This window comes from Hyperolius riggenbachi, chromosome 6 (genome assembly GCF_040937935.1).
Source record: "Hyperolius riggenbachi isolate aHypRig1 chromosome 6, aHypRig1.pri, whole genome shotgun sequence".
In the NCBI taxonomy this organism is placed as follows: Eukaryota; Metazoa; Chordata; class Amphibia; order Anura; family Hyperoliidae; genus Hyperolius; species Hyperolius riggenbachi.
In genome coordinates, this window is record NC_090651.1 from 87,951,255 (window position 1) to 87,971,662 (window position 20,408).

General features: G+C 44.2%; 1 protein-coding gene across 2 annotated transcripts in view; it reads right to left on the reverse strand.

Annotated features, from left to right (window-relative positions):
- ASTN1 (astrotactin 1) overlaps positions 1-20,408 on the reverse strand; it is an 842,387-nt gene that overhangs the window by 418,764 nt on the left and 403,215 nt on the right. For both annotated transcript variants that reach the window (XM_068239640.1, XM_068239639.1), the window contains exon 3: positions 13,243-13,430. In XM_068239640.1, coding sequence (XP_068095741.1) covers positions 13,243-13,430 — 188 coding nt within the window. The remainder of the gene's footprint in view (positions 1-13,242; positions 13,431-20,408) is intronic.

The following is a 20,408-nucleotide window of genomic DNA, read 5'->3' on the forward strand; positions in this document are numbered from 1 at the left end:
ACTTTTTATTCCCATAACCAAAAAGGGGGCGGAGACAAATACAAATTTCACTGAGAAAATGTAAACTGCAGCCATTCTTACACTGTTAATGGTAGGGTTCTCAAACTTTGCACAATTGGTCACTGGGTGACTGAGATTAATATTCAGAAAGTGGGTGGAGCCTACAAAAGCCAATCAAAATTCACCTACTTTCAAGGGGAATATGTAATTGCTACCATTCTTGCACTGTTAATGGCACAAGCCTTAAACCTGGTACAGTTGGTCATTATGTCACTGGGGTTCAAATTTAGACAAAGGGGTGGAGCCACAAACAGCCAATCAGATTTGTTTAATCTCAATGCAAATTATTGATGCCAAAGACTGCAAAGCTCACAAACTTGGTCATTGAGTATATGGCCTCAATTCACTAAGCTTATCTCCTGTCTTTAATAAAGTTTCTAGAGTGATCACCATGGTGATGAGGCATGTCGTATTCGAAACATTTTACATCAGGCAAACCTAAAGGTAACTCTTCTGTCTTTAAGTTAACTCTTCAATCCTTAAAATAACGCCAGAGTTAAAGGCAGGCTGTTTACTAACTGCATGTGAAAATAACTACAGAGGAGGTAAATTAACTACAGAGTAGGTAACTTAAGGAATGAAGAGATAAGATAACTCTCTCACGGTGTGGAGGTAAGTTTTCTCTTCCCTTATTATCTCCAGCATGATCTTAGTGAATTGAGGCCATTGTGTGTTAGGGTTAGAAAAGGTAGGCTGAGCCAACACCCGACAAATACATACCCGAACAATGTCAGTAAATCAGTGGGTGGAGAAAAATGCAAATTTCATTGGGAAAATGTAAACTGCAGCCATTCTTACACTGTTAATGGCAGGGTTCTCAAACTTTGCACAGTTGGTCATTGGGTGACTGGGATTAATATTCAGAAAAGTGGGTGGAGCCTACAAAAGCCAATCAAAATCCACCTATTGATTTTTAAAGAGACACTGAAGCGAAAAAAAAAATATGATATAGTGAATTGGTTGTGTACTATGAATAATTACTAGAAGATTAGCAGCAAAGAAAATATTCTCATACTTTTATTTTCAGGTATATAGTGTTTTTTCTAACATTGCATCATTCTATAATATGTGCATATTACACAACACTCAGCATTCAAAATGAGTCTTTCAGAGCAGTCTGTGAAGTAATGAACTCTCCTCTAGCAGAGGAAAAGTAAATAGTCCAGGAACAGTTGAGATAATAAAAGTCAGATAACAGCCCTCTCCACGACTAACTTAGTCGGAGAGCTTAATGGCTTGTTTGCATAGAGATAACAACTGGAGTTTCTCAACTCTTCCTGTACTGGAAACAATTACACTGATGTATCTGATCTTAATGTTTTATTTCTTAGCTGTGCTACACATACAAATCATAATATCATCATTTTTTTCCGCTTCAGTGTCTCTTTAAGGGGAATATTTAATTGCTGCCATTCTTGCACTGTTAATGGCACAAGCCTCTTGCACTGTTAATCACCTGTACCTGGTACACTTGGCCATTGGGTGATTTGGGTTCAAATTCAGAAAAGGGGTGGAGCCACAGCAAATCATATTTTTTTATTTCAATGCAAATTATTGATGCCAAAGACCGCAAATCTCACAAACATGGTCATTAAAGGGGAACTGAAGAGAGAGGTATATGGAGGCTGTCATGTCTATTTCCTTTTAGACAATACCAGTTGCCTGGCAGCCCTGCTGATCCTCTGCCTCTAATACTATTAGCCATAGCCCCTGAACAAGCATGCAGCAGATCAGGTGTTTCAGTGGTTCAGACTTATAAGTCTGATCTGACAAGACTAGCTGCATGCTTGTTTCTGGTTTTAATCAGATACTACTGCAGAGATATAGACCAGCAGGGCTGCCAGGCAACTGGTATTAATTAAAAGGAAATAAACATGACAGCCTCCATATACCTCTCTCTTCAGTTCCCCTTTAAGTAATTAAGTAATTGTGTGTTAGGGTTAGGAAAAGGGGGCGGGGCCAACACCAGCCAAATACATACCCGGGCAACGCCGGGCGTCCAGCTAGTCTAAAATAAAACTGTGGGATATCTAAAGAAAAGTCATTTTTAGGAGAAGGAGGATAGATACAATTGTTTATCTCATCAGTTTATTTTCATCTTAGATGTCCTTTAAGGACTGTTTTATATTGCAAAACACATTTGCACGCGCAAAAACAATTCAGTTTTACAATGTGACTTTCCTGCGATTGTGTATTACAAGTTCAAGGCCCAATTGCCACTGGCTGTGTTTCCCTAGCAACTGCACTGCATTTGCCTTTTGAAAAATGTGGCTGAATAGTCTCATTGTCTACACTTCATATAATAGGGGAAACAACCATCCCTAAGGCCTGGAACCCACTGAAATCAGCAAACGCGAAACGCTACCACTAGCGTTTTGTCTGAGCGGTTTGCAAGCGGATTAATGCGCGTTTTCGGTGGCGTTTTGCAACATTGTATTTTTTTGCTCAGCGGTTGCGTAGCGTTTTGCGTTTTGCGTTTTTATCCTGATTGGTCCTGTGAATTATTTTTCATTTTGTTACAGTGTGCTGAACCGCAAAACGCTAGCAAAACCGTTCAGTTTAGGTTTTGCTGAGCGTTTCCGCTAGCGTTTCAATACTTTACATTGAAGCGCTAACGCTCCCAAAATGCTGCAGGTCCTGCGTTTGCGTTTCTGGGAAACGCAAACGCTCCTGTGGAAGTTGCCCCATCCATTAACATTAGCCCAGCGTTTTGGCAAAGTGCTAGCGTATCGCAGCGCTGCCAAAACGCTGCCAAAAGCGCTCCTGTGGGTTCCAGCCCTATGCGTTTCTCTGAAGCTGCATGTTAGATGTGGGCCATGTGGGTGGAAGCGACATTGTTGCATTTCTGCAATAACTGCTGCATTTCATATGTACCTTACACTTCCATTGACATTTTTTTTGCACACAAGAATGATATGAATTTGAGCTTGAGCTGTGGTGAAAAGGCCAGTAGGCTATGTTTTCCCCAGTCCAAAAAGTGTCAGTCCTCCTCTGTCAGGTTTTATTAATAATAATGATAATAATAATTATTATTATTTTAGACTTATATAATGCTGAACTATTGCTTGTAGTGTTTCACAAAGAAATATTACTCTCAACATGTGAATTACATCATTAGGCTAAATATACATTCTTCCTCATTGGCCAATCAGGGTGCGCTTTGTGAGTGGCAGAACTCCTTTAATTGTCCCCTTAAATAAATCTTTAGTGTTCACGCATGACTACATTCCAAGAATACATAGGCTGGCTTCAGCCAATAAGTATTTGTACAGTTGCAGATAAGCTGAGGTTAAAAATCTCCAACCCCAGTCACTGTGAATATTTTGTTAAAAGAAACCTAAAGTGAGAGGGATACGGAGGCTGCTATATTTATTTTCTTTTAAAGGAAACCTAAACCCACTGAAAAAAAAAATGAGTTTAACTTACCTGGGGCTTTTACCAGCCCCCTGCAGCCATCCTGTGCCCTCGGCGTCACTCCTGGATCCCCTGGTCTCCCGCCACCACCTAGTTTCGTTTTTACCGATGCCGTCGCGCGTATCATTGCACGAGTTACCACGGTAACAGGACGCTATACGCGTACAAAGATACATTTTGTCACCCGCTATAGCGCCCTGTTACCATGGTAACGCGTGCAATGATACGCATGGAGGTCCACATTTGTTTTATGACCCTTGCAAGATGGTTTGTGAGGGTCACAGGAAGTAGAAAGGGGAAAGGGTACCATTATTTGGAGGCCCCAGCCCCATTAAAGTGCCCCTGCAGCTGGTATTTATTACAGACATATGTCAGCCTCTATATCCTTCTCACTTCAGGTTCCCTTTAAGGTTTTTTTTTTTACTTGTAAAAGTTATATGTAATGACTATGTTATGTATGTGTGCGGGAGTTTAGATTTTAAACCTCAGGCAATATTCTGTGGTAAAAAAAAAAAAAAAAAAATTCAAAGCAGAATTTCTGAGTTCACAAACCAAGACTCCATTAAGAAGCATTTACTTTTAACTTTAGTCCCATTTTAGCAAAAGCCCATTTCCTAATGCTTGCAGGACACAAAGCTTCAAAGCTCGGGCACAGCTAAGCTAGAAAAGCACCAAAGTGTATATTGTTCTCTCTCCGCCCAGCTACTCAGCATCGGTTTTCAGGTCACATGCTAATTGCTGAAGAAAGTTTCACAGGTTTCTCTCTGAGTATATTCTTGCAGATCAAGAAAATATATTTTATACTTTTATGTGCCAGGCTAAAAGTCAAAAAACTTTTCTTTTGTTTAGTAGTAAGTAGGGATTAGGTTGAATTCAAATGTCCGCCTTACCACAACTCTGTAATTTTAGCCAAATCACAGAACTCGAAGTATCGAACCAATCAGAAAATGCAGAAAAGTATTTGGCCAATCAAAGAATGCAAAAAAAGTCTCCACAGAAAACGGAAATGGAAATCGGATTTCCATGGAAATCACGCATTACGGCAACTTGATAATTCTAGCCCAGTCACAGAACTCGGAAGGATTGGACCAATCAGAGAATGTAGTGTCAACTCGGAAGAATTTGGCCAATCAGAGGATGCAAAACATGACCAAAAAAAGACTCCAGAGAAATAAAAAATCGGAAATCCGCGGAATCGGTAATCAGCATTGGCAAAATCCAAATTTCCGAGGAATCGGAAATCGTCATTTCCAACCATCTCTAGTGATAAGCAACCCAGCTCTATGCATTGCTAGAACTGAACCTATCATGTATATCATCTGCCTATCAGGATCCTAAACAGGATATTACAAACATATAGCAGCACAGCCAGCACGGTGGCGTAGTGCTTGGCTCTCCCTGGTTCAAATTTCAGCCAGGGCTCTATAAGCATGGACTTTGTATGTTCTCCCCGTGTCTGTGTGGGTTTCCTCCTGGCACCCCGGTTTCCTCCCACATACCAAAACACACACACATAAGTTAATTAGCCTTCCATAAATTTGCCCTAGACTATGATATAAGCACTACACGATACATACATAGAAACATACATAAATAGGGATTAGATTGGAAACCCCTCTGAGGGACACCTAAGTTACAAAACAATATACTCTGTACAGCACTGCAGAAGATGTTGGCGCTATATAAATGCTAAATAATAATAATATATTATGAAAAATGTTGCACTAGGGATATGAATGTTCTATTTTTTTTTAATGTGTTAATCTGATGAAGTTCAAGCATTCAGAAAACCTGTAACTAAAAAGAGTTCCCCTGGGGGGTACTTACCTCGGGTGGGGGACGCCTCCGGATCCTATCGAGGCTTCCCCCGTCATCCTGTGTCCCACAGCGGTCTCGCTGTGCCCCTCAGAACAGCGGGGATGTAAATATTTACTTTCCCGGATCCCGCGCAGGCGCAGTATCGGCTCTCTGCTCAGAGATAGGCGGAATCGATCCCTGTCGGGCCACTCTATTGTGCAGGCGCAGTAGAGCAAACCCGACAGAGATCAGCTATTTCCACCTATATCCGTGCTGAGAGCCGCAACAGCACACAGCTCTGCCTCTAACAGGAAGGAGCTCTGCAATTAGCCCTGGGGATTTCGAGGTGATTAACCACTTGAGGACTGCGGTGTTAACCCCCCCCTAGTGACCAGGCCATTTTTACTTAATTGGGCCACTGCAGCTTTAAGGCATAGCTGCAGGACCGCACAACTCAGCTCACAAGTGATTCCCCACTCCTTTTCTCCCCACCCACAGAGCTCACTGTTGGTGGGGTCTGATCGCCCCCACATTGTTTATTTATTTATTTTTTTAATAAATATTTATGTTTTTTACTTTTAAATAAATTTTACTAATTTTTTTTTTTTTTGCTTTAACCTCCCTCCCTCCCCCTCCCCTGCTGGCCAATCACGTGATCAGCTGTCATAGGCTTCTGCCTATGAGAGCCAAACGCTCTCTTGTCCCCCAGGGGGACAGCCGTGTCACACTGCTGTCCCCAGTACAGCGCTGCTGCTGATCGCAGCACTGTACAAAGTAGTTAGACGGCGAAACTGCCGTCTAATAGTCTCCCGAGCGGTGATCGCCGCCCATGTATACAAGCCCTCTGACTCTTGTTTGCCTGTAGTTTTCTTTTAAATTATAAATAATAGTCTCCTTATTTTTCTTGTTTTCTTTTTTTTCAAGTCATTCAGCATTTTCCTACCCAAAAACTGATGTTTATGAATAAATGATCAACACATTTTTAGCCATTTTTATTTAGGTTTTTTTTTCTATTCGAGCGAGAAATCTGATCCAATATATGTTTTTTTCCCGATATATGCTGATCAAGAGTAGTGGATTTTTCTGATCAATTTTTCTGAAAATTGAATGGTGTAGGGTAGATTGCCAGTTTACTAATGTATAGACACAAGCACGTTTTTCAGAGTTTTCAATCATTTTTATCATTATTGGGTAAAATTGAACATGTGTGTAAAACTTTGGTCAGATTTTTTACATGTTACAATCTATCAGAAAAATTGTTTGGAATTCTCAGCCTCATTGGCTGCCGGGTAGCTTATGAGGGAAAAGTGAGGCTCACTCTTCCCTCGCTGGCTGCCCGGCCCCATGTGATGTCTGCTGCTGTGCAGTGGAAGGCATCTGTAGCTCCGACCCTGCACGCTTCGGCCCCCTGGATACCGGGTAAGGATTTCTGGGCACTGCTGTAATGGCCCACTGTAAGGCGGTGGCGTTGTGCCATAGCAACAGAGATGCCGCTCAGGGCATTGTGGCAGGGAAACACTGCAATAGATTTGGGAAGGTGCCTCGAATCAATCCGCCTAATGACACGCCTGGTGGGGGCTGTACCAAATTACTGATATGGGTCCCAAGCAGTGCCCAAAGCACTCCACAGAGAAAACACAGTCATCATGGATTTTGTGAACAAATAATAACAACAACATAAAAGTACATCACCCCAGATTACAGCCTAGCTTTAGACCATAACTATGGCACAGCTTAGATTATAGGTAAGCATCTCTGGGGGAACCCAACCAGCAGTAGGAGGCACACACTGTTCTGAGGTAAATGAAGGCCAGACAGTTCCCCAACAGCAATCCCTCCCCAGAACTAGTCACCACCAGCATACAGACTGACCTGAAAGAGTCACAGACTACGTGTTCACAAGCTATCTAAATGTGCGTACACAGATTCAATTTTGATTGGCCAAATTTACCATTCTATGTAGTATGCGGTCCAACAGACTTGTGTAGGTAAGCTACTTGGAATGGGTAAAGCTGTCCAGTCAATATTGGATGTGCATACCCATATTAGTCTTAGGGCCTGTTTCCACTTGTGCCGGCATCTGTCTTCGCAATGGACGCCGCCACTTAGTCTGTTGCATAGGCAAGCGCAGGGGGGGGGGGGGGGATTACAGCTGCCCAGAATCCCCCTCAGACCAAGGCTGGTGCAGTGTCTGGGGAAAGGCACAAGTTGAGACACCAGAATATCTGCATGCATCCTGCAGCTCACAGCACCGTGCTACTGCCTGCACTCTCTTTCCTAGCCACAGTTGACTTTGGATGGAGCAGCATGGACCAGCTTTGGGGAACTTAACAAGGTCAGGTATGAGCACAGCTCTGTGCCCTGCTGTGTGAATGCTTCACTTTCCCCTCCATTACCAATGTCGGCTGTCCTCATTATTATCTGTATCCAAACGTTGTCGATTGGGAGCAGATTGGACATTTAGGAAATAATTGTCATATCCTCTCAGTCAGACGCGAAATTGCATTAGAGTATGTGTACCCAGTATGATGTCCTACCATATTATTATACTGTATTGTGCATGGCTGAAGGAGTCCTTTCAGGAATCCCCACCTTGAAAATCCTGGGTTTGCCCCTGTGTTGCAAGTACACATCTGAGCCCTTCTGGTCATGCTATGCCTGGATATAGGAATTTGCATGCGTGATATGAAAAAATTCTGCCGACCTTCCGTTTTTCCCCCTGCGCATGAATTTTGAAGCAGCCTATTAATTTCAATCTGTTGCAATTACCCGTCCAAATTCACATGTGGGGAAACACGCCGCCCCGCCTGTAATGGAAACGAGCCCTCAGGCCCTGAGCAAACTTTTTTGTGGAAAAAGCTCTGTGTGATGGGCACATACATGTGCTGTGCTGCCACACTGCTGTATGCATTTCTGTGTGCAACGCAATCCTGTCCCATCTAATGTAACTGAATCACTGCTACAACACAGAGCAAGACAGGTGCCATCCATTCCTGTAACACACAGGACACCTGCGTTGCTTAGCAACATGAGTGTGACTTAAAGTGAACCTCCAGACTAAAAATCTACTCAGTAGAACTGAAAAGGCTTGGTGTTTCTTTAACAGTTTCAGAGCATCAGAACTTTGTTTTTCTTACCAAAGCATCATTTTTAGCTGCATTTTTAACTAAGCTCCACCCATCAAAGAAAAAAAACCCGGGCTTTTTTCCCTGATGCTGTGCAGAGCATGATGGGATTTCCTATGTTGTTATTCACGTTGCCTAGCAACTGGGATAGGTGCTCAGGACACAGGACAGTTGGAACTGTGTCTTATGCTCCCTGTCACCTCCTTTCAACCAAAAAAGATGGCTGCCATCATGAAATCAAACATTTGCCTCTTTTTTTAAAACAGTGTGGGTAAGAGATTATATAACCATATATATTTTAATTAACATAACTAATGTAACTTAATGACAGTATTTTTGTTTAGGCTGGAGTTCCTCTTTAAGCCTGGCACACACTTTCAATTATGATTGTCCAATCACTGACCAATTTTACCAACTCCATGTACTATGAGGGTTTATCTATACAATCTACTCAGTATTCAACATCTGTTGACCCTCATACTACATGGTGGAGGTAAACTGGTCAGTGATTGGCCAATCATAATTGAAAGTGTGTACCAGGCTTAAAACAGGATAGGCCAGTTACAGCACAGACACACACAGCACTACTAATCCCAGATTTCCCCATGCAGGCTATCTACGCTTACAGCTCAGACACCCACATGACACTACTAGTCCCAGACTCTACCACATAAGCTATCTAAAGCCCTGTACACACATTCAATTTTGATTGGCCAATGACTGACCAATTCTGCCACCTTCATGTAGCATGAGGGCCACCAGATTTAAATACTATGAACATATTGAGTAGGTAAGCTCTCATACTACATGGAGGTCGTAAAATTGGCCGATCATAGGCCAATAAAAATTGAAGGTATATACCAGGCTTGTCTAAAGGTACATGTACACACTAGATAAAAGATGGATGAAACTGCAGATAACGACCAGCAATTTTTCTTGTGTATGTACAGCATCCACCCTTCATTGCTTAATAATCCCCAATGCCTCAGCAGCCCCGATCGCATTGTTATTTTTCGCTCCACCCTTATCCTGTCTCTGCCCTCTCCATAGCAACAGGATGTCTGTACAGCAGCAGGCCCTGAATTGTCTCCTGAGAGATCATTTCCTGATCCCCGACAGGAGACAATAATCTAATGTGTGTACATAGCTTAACGTAACCTTAGATAGCCTGGGGAGGTCTTAAGGTGGCCATAAAATGGTCGATTTGCCATCAGATTCGACCAACAAATAGATCCCTCTCTGATCGAATCTGATCAGAGAGGGATCGTATGGCCACCTTTACTGCAAACAGATTGTGAACCGATTTCAGCCTGAAACCGTTCACAATCTGTGGTGGTGGTGCTGCCGCCGCTTCCTGCCCCGCATACATTACCTGCTCCGCCGGCGCGAGTCCCCTGGACACTGCTGCTCCGTCTCCGCGCTGATCTGGTCTCCGGCATGCTTCACTTCTTCCTGCCCGGCAGGAAGTTTAAACTGTTTAAACTTCCTGCCGGGCAGAAAGAAGTGAAGCATGCCGAAGACCAGACCAGCGCGGAGACGGAGCAGCGGTGACAGCGGTGACAGCGGGACTCGCGCCGGGGGAGCAGGTAATGTATTGCGTCGGTCGTTGGGCATTCGAACGCCGCTATCGACGCACTCCCGACCCGCCAGCGCTCGAAAAAAATCTTCCGCACGAATTGATCGACGGGAGTTGACGGGAACGATGTATTTGCGCGGCGATTTCACAGCCGTTTTGATCACTGTGATCGAAACGGCTGTATATCGGCGGGAAAATCGTTAGGATAGCCTAGGGAGGTCTGGAACTTGTAGTGCTGCGTGTGTGTCTGTGCTGTTACTGGCCTGTTCTGTTAGGCTTAGATAGCCTGTGTGGGGAGGTCTGGAACTTGTAGTGCTGCGTGTGTGTCTGTGCTGTTACTGGCCTGTTCTGTTAGGCATAGATAGCCTGTGTGGGGAGGTCTGGAACTTGTAGTGCTGCTTGTGTATCTGTGCTGTTACTGGCCTCTTCTGTGAGGGTTAGATAGCTTGTGTGGAGAAGTCTGGGACTAGCAGTGCTCTGTGTCTGCCAGTCTGTCACCGTGACAGACTGTCTGTGCTCTGTGCATCATTGGCAAGCTCTCTCCTCATCACTCACAGACAAGCCAGGTGCCGGATTCAGTGACCAGTACCTCTCCGTGTCCCTGTGCTGTAGTGATGGGTCGTTCGCGAACGAGCCGGCTCTAAGAGCCGGCTCTTTGCTGCGAACGACGAGAGCCGGTTCTCAGTTTTAAAAGAGCCGATGCCTCAGCCGCCCCACAGAGCTCTGATTTGCTCTTTAATAAAGGGCGCTGAGGCATGCTGGGAGATGTAGCACTCCTCTTGCAGCTTGTAGGAGTGTGTGGTGTGGAGCAGAGCAGTAGCAGGAGGGATTGCCCCAGTCAGGGAAGCAGTCTGGAGACGTCATGGAGACGGGGCGGGGCTTCTACTCCGATTCTTAGTGATATTTAATGAAGAGCCCATTCAGAGCCGTAAGAGCCGGCTCTTTACTGAGAGCCGATTCAGACGAGCCGATTCTCCGAGAAGAGCCGGAATTCCCATCACTACTGTGCTGTGGCTGGACAAGATGGCTGCCGCTGGGCTGAGTGTCATAGCTGAGCTGTTGTGGGCGGGGCTGCTCTACTGCTTCATTCCAGAGGGGAGTGGGCTGGCTCTGGCCTGGCTGTGCAGTCAGATGGATCCATTCAGGTACCATTAAAATTTGGTTTTGATCGATATAACAATCAGCACAAATCTAATCAGTAGCGTAGCGATAGGGGATGCAGCGACTGCACCGGGGCCCTTGGCCAGAGGGGTCCTGAGAGGTTCTACCTCAACCACCGTATTAGCTCTTTATTGGTCCTGTGCTGGTAATGATTGCCTCTATAGATGCTTGGAATAGTAGTAATCATTAACAAACTGTTTCGCATCCCCTTCTTGCACCTCTGACACCGTGGTTTTCTTGGCAGGTTTTAGTACACTGCATCAATTGTTATGTTTAGAGTGCTTGGGGGGGCAATGTAAATCTTGCACTGGGGCCCATAGCTCCTACGCCTCTGGACAATAGCAAGGGAGACCCTTATAGATCGCAGATCACGTCACTGAGGTAAGCATCACACTCACATGTTCATTAATACATATAATTCTAACTAAAACAGGAGGTTTTTAGGTCAGGAACAAAATATCCCAAAGCAATAATTTTATTTACTGCAAAGGCTGGAATCTAGAATAAATAAATTATGAGGACAGAGATACAACAGTCACATTGAATTATTTCAAACATTTCAAGCTCTAACAAGAGACAATAGTAATGCTACAAATAACATATGAGGCTATAAACGTAAAAATATTATCTCCAAACTGTAAGGCAAGTCTAAACAGGAATAGTACATTGCAGAGTGTTATTTTAGAACAAAACTATACCAGAGTAAGGCTCGGTTCACACTTGTTTTAAAAAGTATCAGCGGGACAAGTTTTTAAAGCTCTGCAAAAACGCAGGAAACAGATCCTTTGTTAAAAATAGGACCCGCTTCCACTTGTGCATAAACACAGATTGCACGCGGATCTGTGTGGCACGGAAGGAAAACCTCCGGATGTTACACTTTTTCCCAGACTGGACAGGAAAATGTGTGCATTGCAAGCCTATGAAAATGGACATTGTCCGCTCTCACTATGCTAGTCGCCGCATTTGCGTCGCCCGTTTCGGCTACATCCGTGTCGCCCATTTTTATCGCACCGCCACCGTGACGTAATACTCAGGTGTCCTGCCGCCCATCGCCGCGGATCGGTCCATTCTGAACAGCCCGGTGGTCGGGGATTCTCCATTGAGCTGCAGCAGACCAATGGATCCATGTTGGACCAATGAGAATTCTTCCTGTTGCTAGGGAGACTTGGCCTGTTGCAGCCTATAGAGAGCCATGCTTCTGCAGGCCCACGGGCTGCTGAAGAGGCCGAGTGCCGGACGAGCGGCGGTGGCCAGACAAGTGAGCGGCGATGCGTACGGGCCGACGTAGCGACGCTGCGGACACGGAAGGGACGGAAGGTGTATTTGCACAGAGCGGATGCCTGTTCCGTTTCCATTTTGCTTATGCACAAGTGTGGACCGAGCCTTACTGCTATAATACAATTTACATTGCTAAGGTGAACCTTTGTTTGGTTGTGTGTTTGGCTGAGACCTGACACATAACATGTGCCTGCCCCGTCCTCCCTTACTAGGCCGCTCCTATTGGCCAACTGTCATCATCTCTTTTTATATGATAAAGCTTTATTAGTAGGCAATGGTGCAGTCATAACTTAGTTGGTCTATAGAAGCAGGTTGGAAGTGATCTCACTCTATAAACAGGTGAACAGTTTTACTTTTAAAGGTTCCCAGAGCTCAAAATGTTTGGTGAAATGGGGGGAGCAGGCACATCCTACCACCTCCCTGATGCCCACTGGTCCCCCCGTTCTCCTCTCTGCCACCATAGCTCATCTAAAAGCCATCCCCCCCCCCCCCCCCCGGGATCTTCTTCCAGCCGTCAGGGTAGGGCTTACTGCGCAGCCGCCGCAGCACGTCCTACAGCACATGCACATGGCTGGGAGCACACTGCGCATGTGTATGACATCACTTCATATGCATGCGCAGTGTGCTCCCAGCCATGGGTGCGCGCTGTAGGATGCGCGCAGCCCGGCCGGTGCTTGTGCAGTAAGCCCGACCTTGGCGACTAAGCTAATATGCAAACACAAGATGTTAACCCTTTGTCTGCTTCCATGAAAGCACGAAGTGGACACACTACAGATTTATTGCAGGATTTGTATCAGCTGTAACAAAGAAATGTTACTGACACTGACTTACCATGACAGAGATGTGCAGTATCCTCAGCTCTTCCTCGGCCATCTCCCCTTGTGGCTCTTCAGTGGCCTCTTGCCCTGGCAGATTTGGTGCACCATCCTGGTGGTGAATATGGAAGAGGAGTGTTCCATTCTCAAGCCATTGCTGCCTCCAGCGTACCATTGGGATGTCATCAGTGTTCCCTGCAATTTCTGAAAGAATAACATAAGGAAAGGAGGAAAGAAAATGCATCTGTTTTACTAGGTACAATGAATAAATCTGCATTTAATAGATCATAAATGTACTTTGAAAAAAAAGACAGATGTGGGTGGAGTCTCAGATCTGCACATGACCTTCCTTATTGCCCCTCTAGAATTACGTCCTCTCATTCACGTATACAAGACTTCACCCCTACTCTGGAATGTCTTCCCAGAACACCTCCATCACTCTCCAACCTTTGATATCGTTAAACGCTCCCTCAAAATTCGCATTCGCTCTTCCTTAGGCCATTCTCCCTCGGATATAAGGCCAAGTTGCATTTCTATTAGATAGCCTAAATACACACTCACTCTAGGTATGAAAATTGTATACTACCCCACATCTTGTCTCCCCCCCATCTCTTTAGATTGTAAGCTCACAAGGGCAGGGCTCTCTCACCCTGTTGTGTCTTGGAATTTGTTATACATTTTATTCATCATGTTACTTTTGTCACTGCAATTACTAATTCTCTATATTGTACCGACTAGCCCAAGGCCACCTAGGCCATGGCCTAGGGCACCACAGGAGGAAGAGCACCAAAGCAGCAGGCTAAAATGGTGCAGCATTTGTAAGCTTGCAAATTCTGCAATGCAGGGAGATCAGGCGAGCGCCAGCAGCCACCTTGCTCTCTGTGTACGTTTGCATTGTGGCCAGCGGCTATGGACTTGGGGAGCATTGGAGATGGAAAGGAAGAGGAAGCTTCTGCACTAGATATGAGTGGAGAAATGAGTGACACAGATGGCTGTTGCGGTGTAAAGGTGAGCTGGCTTCCTATACTGAAAGATGGGGGGTGGAAAAAGGAGGGATTAAGGGAGTCATCTGGCTACCTATACTGGAGGGAAAGGGGGGAGGAGTCATCTAGCTACATATACTAGAGGGAAGGGGGAGGAGTCATCTGGCTACCTATACTGCAGGGAAAGGGGGAGGAGTCATCTGGTTACCTATACTAGAGGGAAATGGGAATCTATACTGAAGGGGGGGCGGCTTGTGACAGTGGCCTAGGGCGGTAAAGAGTACAAATCTGGCCCTGGTATTGAGTACTAGTTCTGTATTTTGTATAATGGTATACTCTTCCATTGTCTGTATTATTCTGTACCCTATGTTTGTTTCTTACTTTGTACAGCGCCACAGAATATGTTGGTGCTTTATAAATCAATAATAATATGGAGGCAGCCATAGTGTTTTTAATAATTACGCTGCTTGTCTGGCAGTGGACATCGTCTGCCATTAGGGCTTTTTTTTCCTTCTTTTTAAACACACAAGACAGGACAAGTATTTAGATTTAGTACAATTGGTGTCTGAATGTTCTCAGTGCAGTGAATTTTTTTTTCCAGCTATTTGCAAGAATATGAGTATCTTTCAAAATGTGCTTTACCAAGCAAGGCTTTTTACTACACTCTGCCATAAAGGTCTAAGAAGCCTTTAGCATACACGGTACTTACAAGCCTATTTAGAGACGTGCTTTGAATGGGGATAAATACCTTTCACCGTTTTACTGCAAAGCGATAAAAGCAGCATAATCATTATAAATTGGCCCCGTAAAGTTTAGAAATGGGTGTTCTGCAGACTTCGTATACAGCTCCACCTTATATTACTCAGGCAGCCAATAGCTGGCTTCGCCCAACGATAACCTCTTTCTGATTGGCTGCAGTTAAATACTCTCAATAAGACCATCACCTAAATTTAAGGGGCCCATACACTTATACTATTTCCTGCCGATATACAGCAGATTTGATAACTGTGATCGAATCTGCTGTGAAATTTTTACGCAAACGCTGACCGAACGATCGATTTTCGTCCGTCAATAGTGCGTCAATAGCGCCGTTTGAATGTCCGATGACCTACGCTAGCGGTAATACATTACCTGTTCCGCCGGCGCGTGTCCCCACTGTCTCTTCTCCGCGCCTGTCGGGGGAAGTTTAATTGAACAGTAGAGCGCCCTCTACTGTTTAAACTTCCCCTGACAGGAAGTAAAGTGAAGCTGGAGCCCAGCGCAGAGAAGAGAGCAGAGAACTGGCAGCGGAGATCTGGGGACTCGCGCCGGCCGGATCAGGTAATGTATGCGGGGGGCAGCTCCACAGATTGTGAACCGGTTTCATTGTGAGATTGATTAAAAAATTGTTTGCAGTGTAGGCATCCAATAGATCCCTCTTTGATCAGATTCAATCACAGAGGGATCTATCTGCTGGTTGATCTGGTGTCAATCGACCAGTGTATGGCAGCCTTTACTTGTACAAAGTTATTTTCATTATATAATAAATTATAACATGACAAATAGTCTTAATTGTGAGGGTAATATATCAAGCTATGAAGAAGATGAGTGAAAATCTTGAATATGTTCATATAACTCTAGTTGACTCGCAATTGATTATCACAGTAAATAAAAGTAAACAGAACAAAAATCACATAATTATAGTAAAGTGATGACTGCATAAATCACAAAAACATAGTGCTATAATAAGTTTAGGAATTGTATTTTTTATTACATATATATTAAGTGTGTGTGTGTGTGTGTGTGTGTGTGTGTGTGTGTGTGTGTGTGTGTGTGTGTGTGTGTGTGTGTGTGTGTGTGTGTGTGTGTGTGTGTGTGTGTGTGTGTGTGTGTGTGTGTGTGTGTGTGTGTGTGTGTGTGTGTGTGTGTGTGTGTGTGTGTGTGTGTGTGTGTGTGTGTGTGTGTGTGTGTGTGTGTGTGTGTGTGTGTGTGTGGTGTGTTAACCTTGCCACTGTTTCTGTGCACTTCACTCCATGTCGAGTTCAAGCTCCCATATACTTCCTCCTTCTGGCTGTGGCTCGACTTTTGTTTAAAGGGAAACTAAGGTGAGAGGGATATGGAGGATGCCATATTTCTTTTTAACCTCCCAGGCGGTAAGCCCGTGCTGAGCATGGGTTATGCCGCGCAGGAGGATTTCTCAGGCCCTGCTGGGCCGATTTGCATGATTTTTTTTTTGCAACACGCTGCGTGTTGTAGCACTTTGCTAGCTGCGTGTGCATTCTGATCGCCGCCGCTACCCGCCGATTAGCCGCCGCCGCTCCGGGCCCCCCCCCAGACCCCGTGCGCTGCCTGGCCAATCAGTGCCAGGCAGCGTTGAGGGATAGATCGGGACTCCCAATGACGTCACGGCGTCGATGACGTTGGTGATGTCATGCCGCCCGTCGCCAGAGGCGATCGAAGAGGGCGGGGGGGGGGGTGCCGCTGCACAGCAGCTATCATGTAGCGAGCCCTGGGCTCGCTACAGGATTAAAAAAAATAAATAAAAAAAAGCTGCTCTGCTGCCCCCTGGCGGATTTTAATAGACTGCCAGGGGGGTTAAACAATACCAGTTGCCTGGCAGCCATCCTGATCCTCTGCCTCTAATACTTTTAGTTATTAACCCTGAACAAGCATGCAGCAGATTAGGTTATTTGACTCAGCTGACTCAGGTTTTGCTGAATTAGCCACATGCTTGTTCCAGGGTTCCAGTGTTTTGACTTAGACAATACTTATGCCAGAAGATCAACAGTGGGCTTGATTCACTAACCGGCGCTAAGTGATAGCGCCGGAGTGAACAGCCACTTAGTGCCCCATAAGTAGCTTTGCGGGCACTAATAGTCCCGCAAAGCTACATCGCGCACAGCCCAGGGCAGTGCGCGCACAGCTGTAAATAGTGCGATAACGTTGCACCACAGCGTTAGGTGGTTTGCTCCCACAGGACCACTTACGTCGCACCCGCTGCCCTGAAAACGTTGCACCCCATGCAACGAAAACGGCGCATCGGGTGCCCCCGACACAGCACATCAGCGCTGTTTCGGGGGAACCCGATGCACCGTTTTCGTCGCATGGGGTGCAATGTTTTCAGGGCAGTGGGTGCAACATAAGTGGTCCTGTGGGAGCAAACCACCTAATGCTGTGGTTTGCGCCCATATACTATTAAGGCCTTCTAACCGGCTTAGCGCCGGTTAGTGAATCGAGGCCAGTGTGGTCAGACAACTGTAATTGTTTACAAGGAAAGAAATAGGCAGCCTCCATATCCCTCTCACATCGTGTTCCCTTTAAAAAAATAATAGGTTATACCACATAGGATTAATTGCTCCACAGTAGAAACAAAGCACACTACAGGCCAAAATTGCATTTCAAAAGTGTATTAGATTAGGACAGCACGCTACCTGTTTCGGGCTCCATCCTTTATCAGGTGCAGAGCCTGAAACAAGTACCAAATAGGGATGGCGATCCTTAGGAGAACTCATGGAGAAGCCTGTGGTCAGCTTAATCAGCTTATAGATTTGTAAGGCTCTGATTTGCTGATCAAGATTGTGTGTTAAACCAGGAAATCCTTACAGCAAATCACAACCTTACAAATCTATCAGCTGATCAAATTGATCACGTGGGCTACTAGGGATGGCAATGCTTAGAGCTCATTCTCCATGAGTTCTCCTAACTAAGCACTGCCACCCCTGGTAGGAAGCAGTCATAATCTAATACACTTTTGAAATGCAAGTTTTGGTCTGTGGGCAGCTTCTTTCCTTCAGTGGAACAATTATTGATGAGTGCAGGAGTAGTGTACCTGCCAGGGAATTGAGCACTGACTACTACTTTGGTTCAGAGCAAAGTCTAATAGGGAACTCTGTGGTTGAATATGTTGACATATAGCATTAATAAATAATGCATTCTGTAATTTTAATGTTATTTAAAATTACGTTTACATTCCACTTTGCAGCACGCCTAATAACGGCAAAAGATTAAAAAATTATGCTTTCTAACCAAAGCAACAATCCAGCATTTTATTTCTCTCATTGCCTGACTGGCTGAGGACACAGGATGCTTTTCACATCCATGGCTACAAATCCGCAGGTTTTCTGAAGTGAGTATTTCACTTAACCGCATCTCATGCATCCGAGCAAAGCTCACCTCCCATTCATTCGCCTATAACTTTATTGCTACTTATCACAATTAATTGATCTATATCTTGTTTTTTCCGCCACCAATTAGGCTTTCTTTGGGGGGGGTACATTTTGCTAAAAGCCACTTTACTGTAAATGCATTTTAACAGGAAGAATAAGAAAAAAACGGGAAAAATTCATTATTTCTCAGTTTTTGGCCATTATAGTTTGAAATTAATATACGCTACCGTAATTAAAACGCATGTATTTTATTTGCCCATCCTTCCCGGTTATTACACCGTTTAAACGATGTCCCTATCACAATTTATGGTGCCGATATTTCATTTAGAAATAAAGGTGCATTTTTTCAATTTGCGTCCATCACTATTTATAAGCTTATAATTTTAAATAATATAATAACATATTCTCTTGCCATGCATATTTAAAAAGTTCAGACCCTTGGGTAACTATTTATGTTGTTTTTGTTTTTTTTTAATTGTATTTTTTTTTTTAATAAAAAAAGTGTGTGTGGGTAATTTTTGGTGTGGGAGGGAAACTGCTAATTTTAAATGTAAAATAATATTTTTTTTTATTAAAAATGTATGTGGCCACAGTGAAAAAAGTCCTGGATGCGAACGATCTTGCATCCAGGAACTAAAATGCTGGGGAGAAGTTTCCTGGGGGCAGAAATACCGCACTCTCTGGAGAGAAAGCGTCGGAATTTCTGCTGGGAAGGTAGATCGGTGAATGGGAATTATATTCCCATTCACTGATCGGGGGGCTAGCGGCGGGCAGCGGGAGCGCGCATGGGGGCGCGCTCGATCGCGCGCACGAGCCGGCGACAGCAGCAGTGCCTATCTGGACGAGAAAGCTCGTCCAGATAGGCCGAACCGGTTAAAGCGGAATGAAACCCAGCATTTCTTCTTTGCTCTAAAACATTATTTACAGCATATTATAGACTACCACCATTTTTTTTAATAGAACAGCATTCAATTAGTTAAACACAGGACTTGCAAGCTCAGTGCAGAGAAAGCTGGGCGCATCCGAACTGGAGATAATGCTATCTTGTGTTTACATTCCTCAATTGATACAATTATGTAAACACTTCTCTGACTGTGCAGAAGCTCCTGAACACAGACACTCAGAAAGCATTTCTGCCTTCAATACAAGATAAATAAAACCAGTTTTGTATAAAATGCAAAGGCAGCTCTCAGAGCAAAAAAAATGTACTTTAGGAACTTGTAATTTCTCAATAAATAAAAATACTTATGCACAAAAGCAAATATGATAACCGTATGGCATATAAAAAGTAGGAAAACATGTTTTTATTGAATATTATGTCAGGGTTTTATGCCGCTTTAAAGGGAACCTAAACTGAGGGGATATGGATGTTTCCTTTTAAACAATACCAGTTGCCTGGCACTCCTGCTGATCTCTTTGGCTGCAGTAGTGGCTTGATCACAGACCTGAAACAAGCATGCAGCTAATCCAGTCTGACTTCAGTCAGAGCATCTGATCTGCATGCTTGTTGAGGGGCTGTGACTGAAAGTATTAGAGACACAGGATCAGCAGGAGAGTCAGGTAACTGGTATTATTTTAAAAGGAAAAATCCATATCCTTCTCAGTTTAGGTTCCCTTTAAATGGATTGGGAAACTGGGCTCCTACAAGGAGATGCAATAGATTTATAACATTATGCTTCTATAGCACAGAGCTTTTCCTCTCAACCAGTATTCATTTTTCCTCAGTGACTTAGGCTTACCAGCTGAGACAAACAGTCAAATACAAAAAGACATGTTTATTAAAGGAGCACTATGACGAAAAATATAACATGTAAAACACATGTGTACACATACATATAAGGTGTAGGTTGGTCCCAGATTCATTACATTGTAAATTATGCTTTCCTATGTAGCTGTAACTTACAGTAAGTAGTAATACTCGCTGAATATGCTGAACTTGAATTTTGGACTAAACTATCTCCTCATGGGGGATGCTCATGATTTCATTTATGCATTGCAAAAGTACTCCTTGTCAAAAAATATATATATACAAAGATGCCAACTGGCCCGTCTAC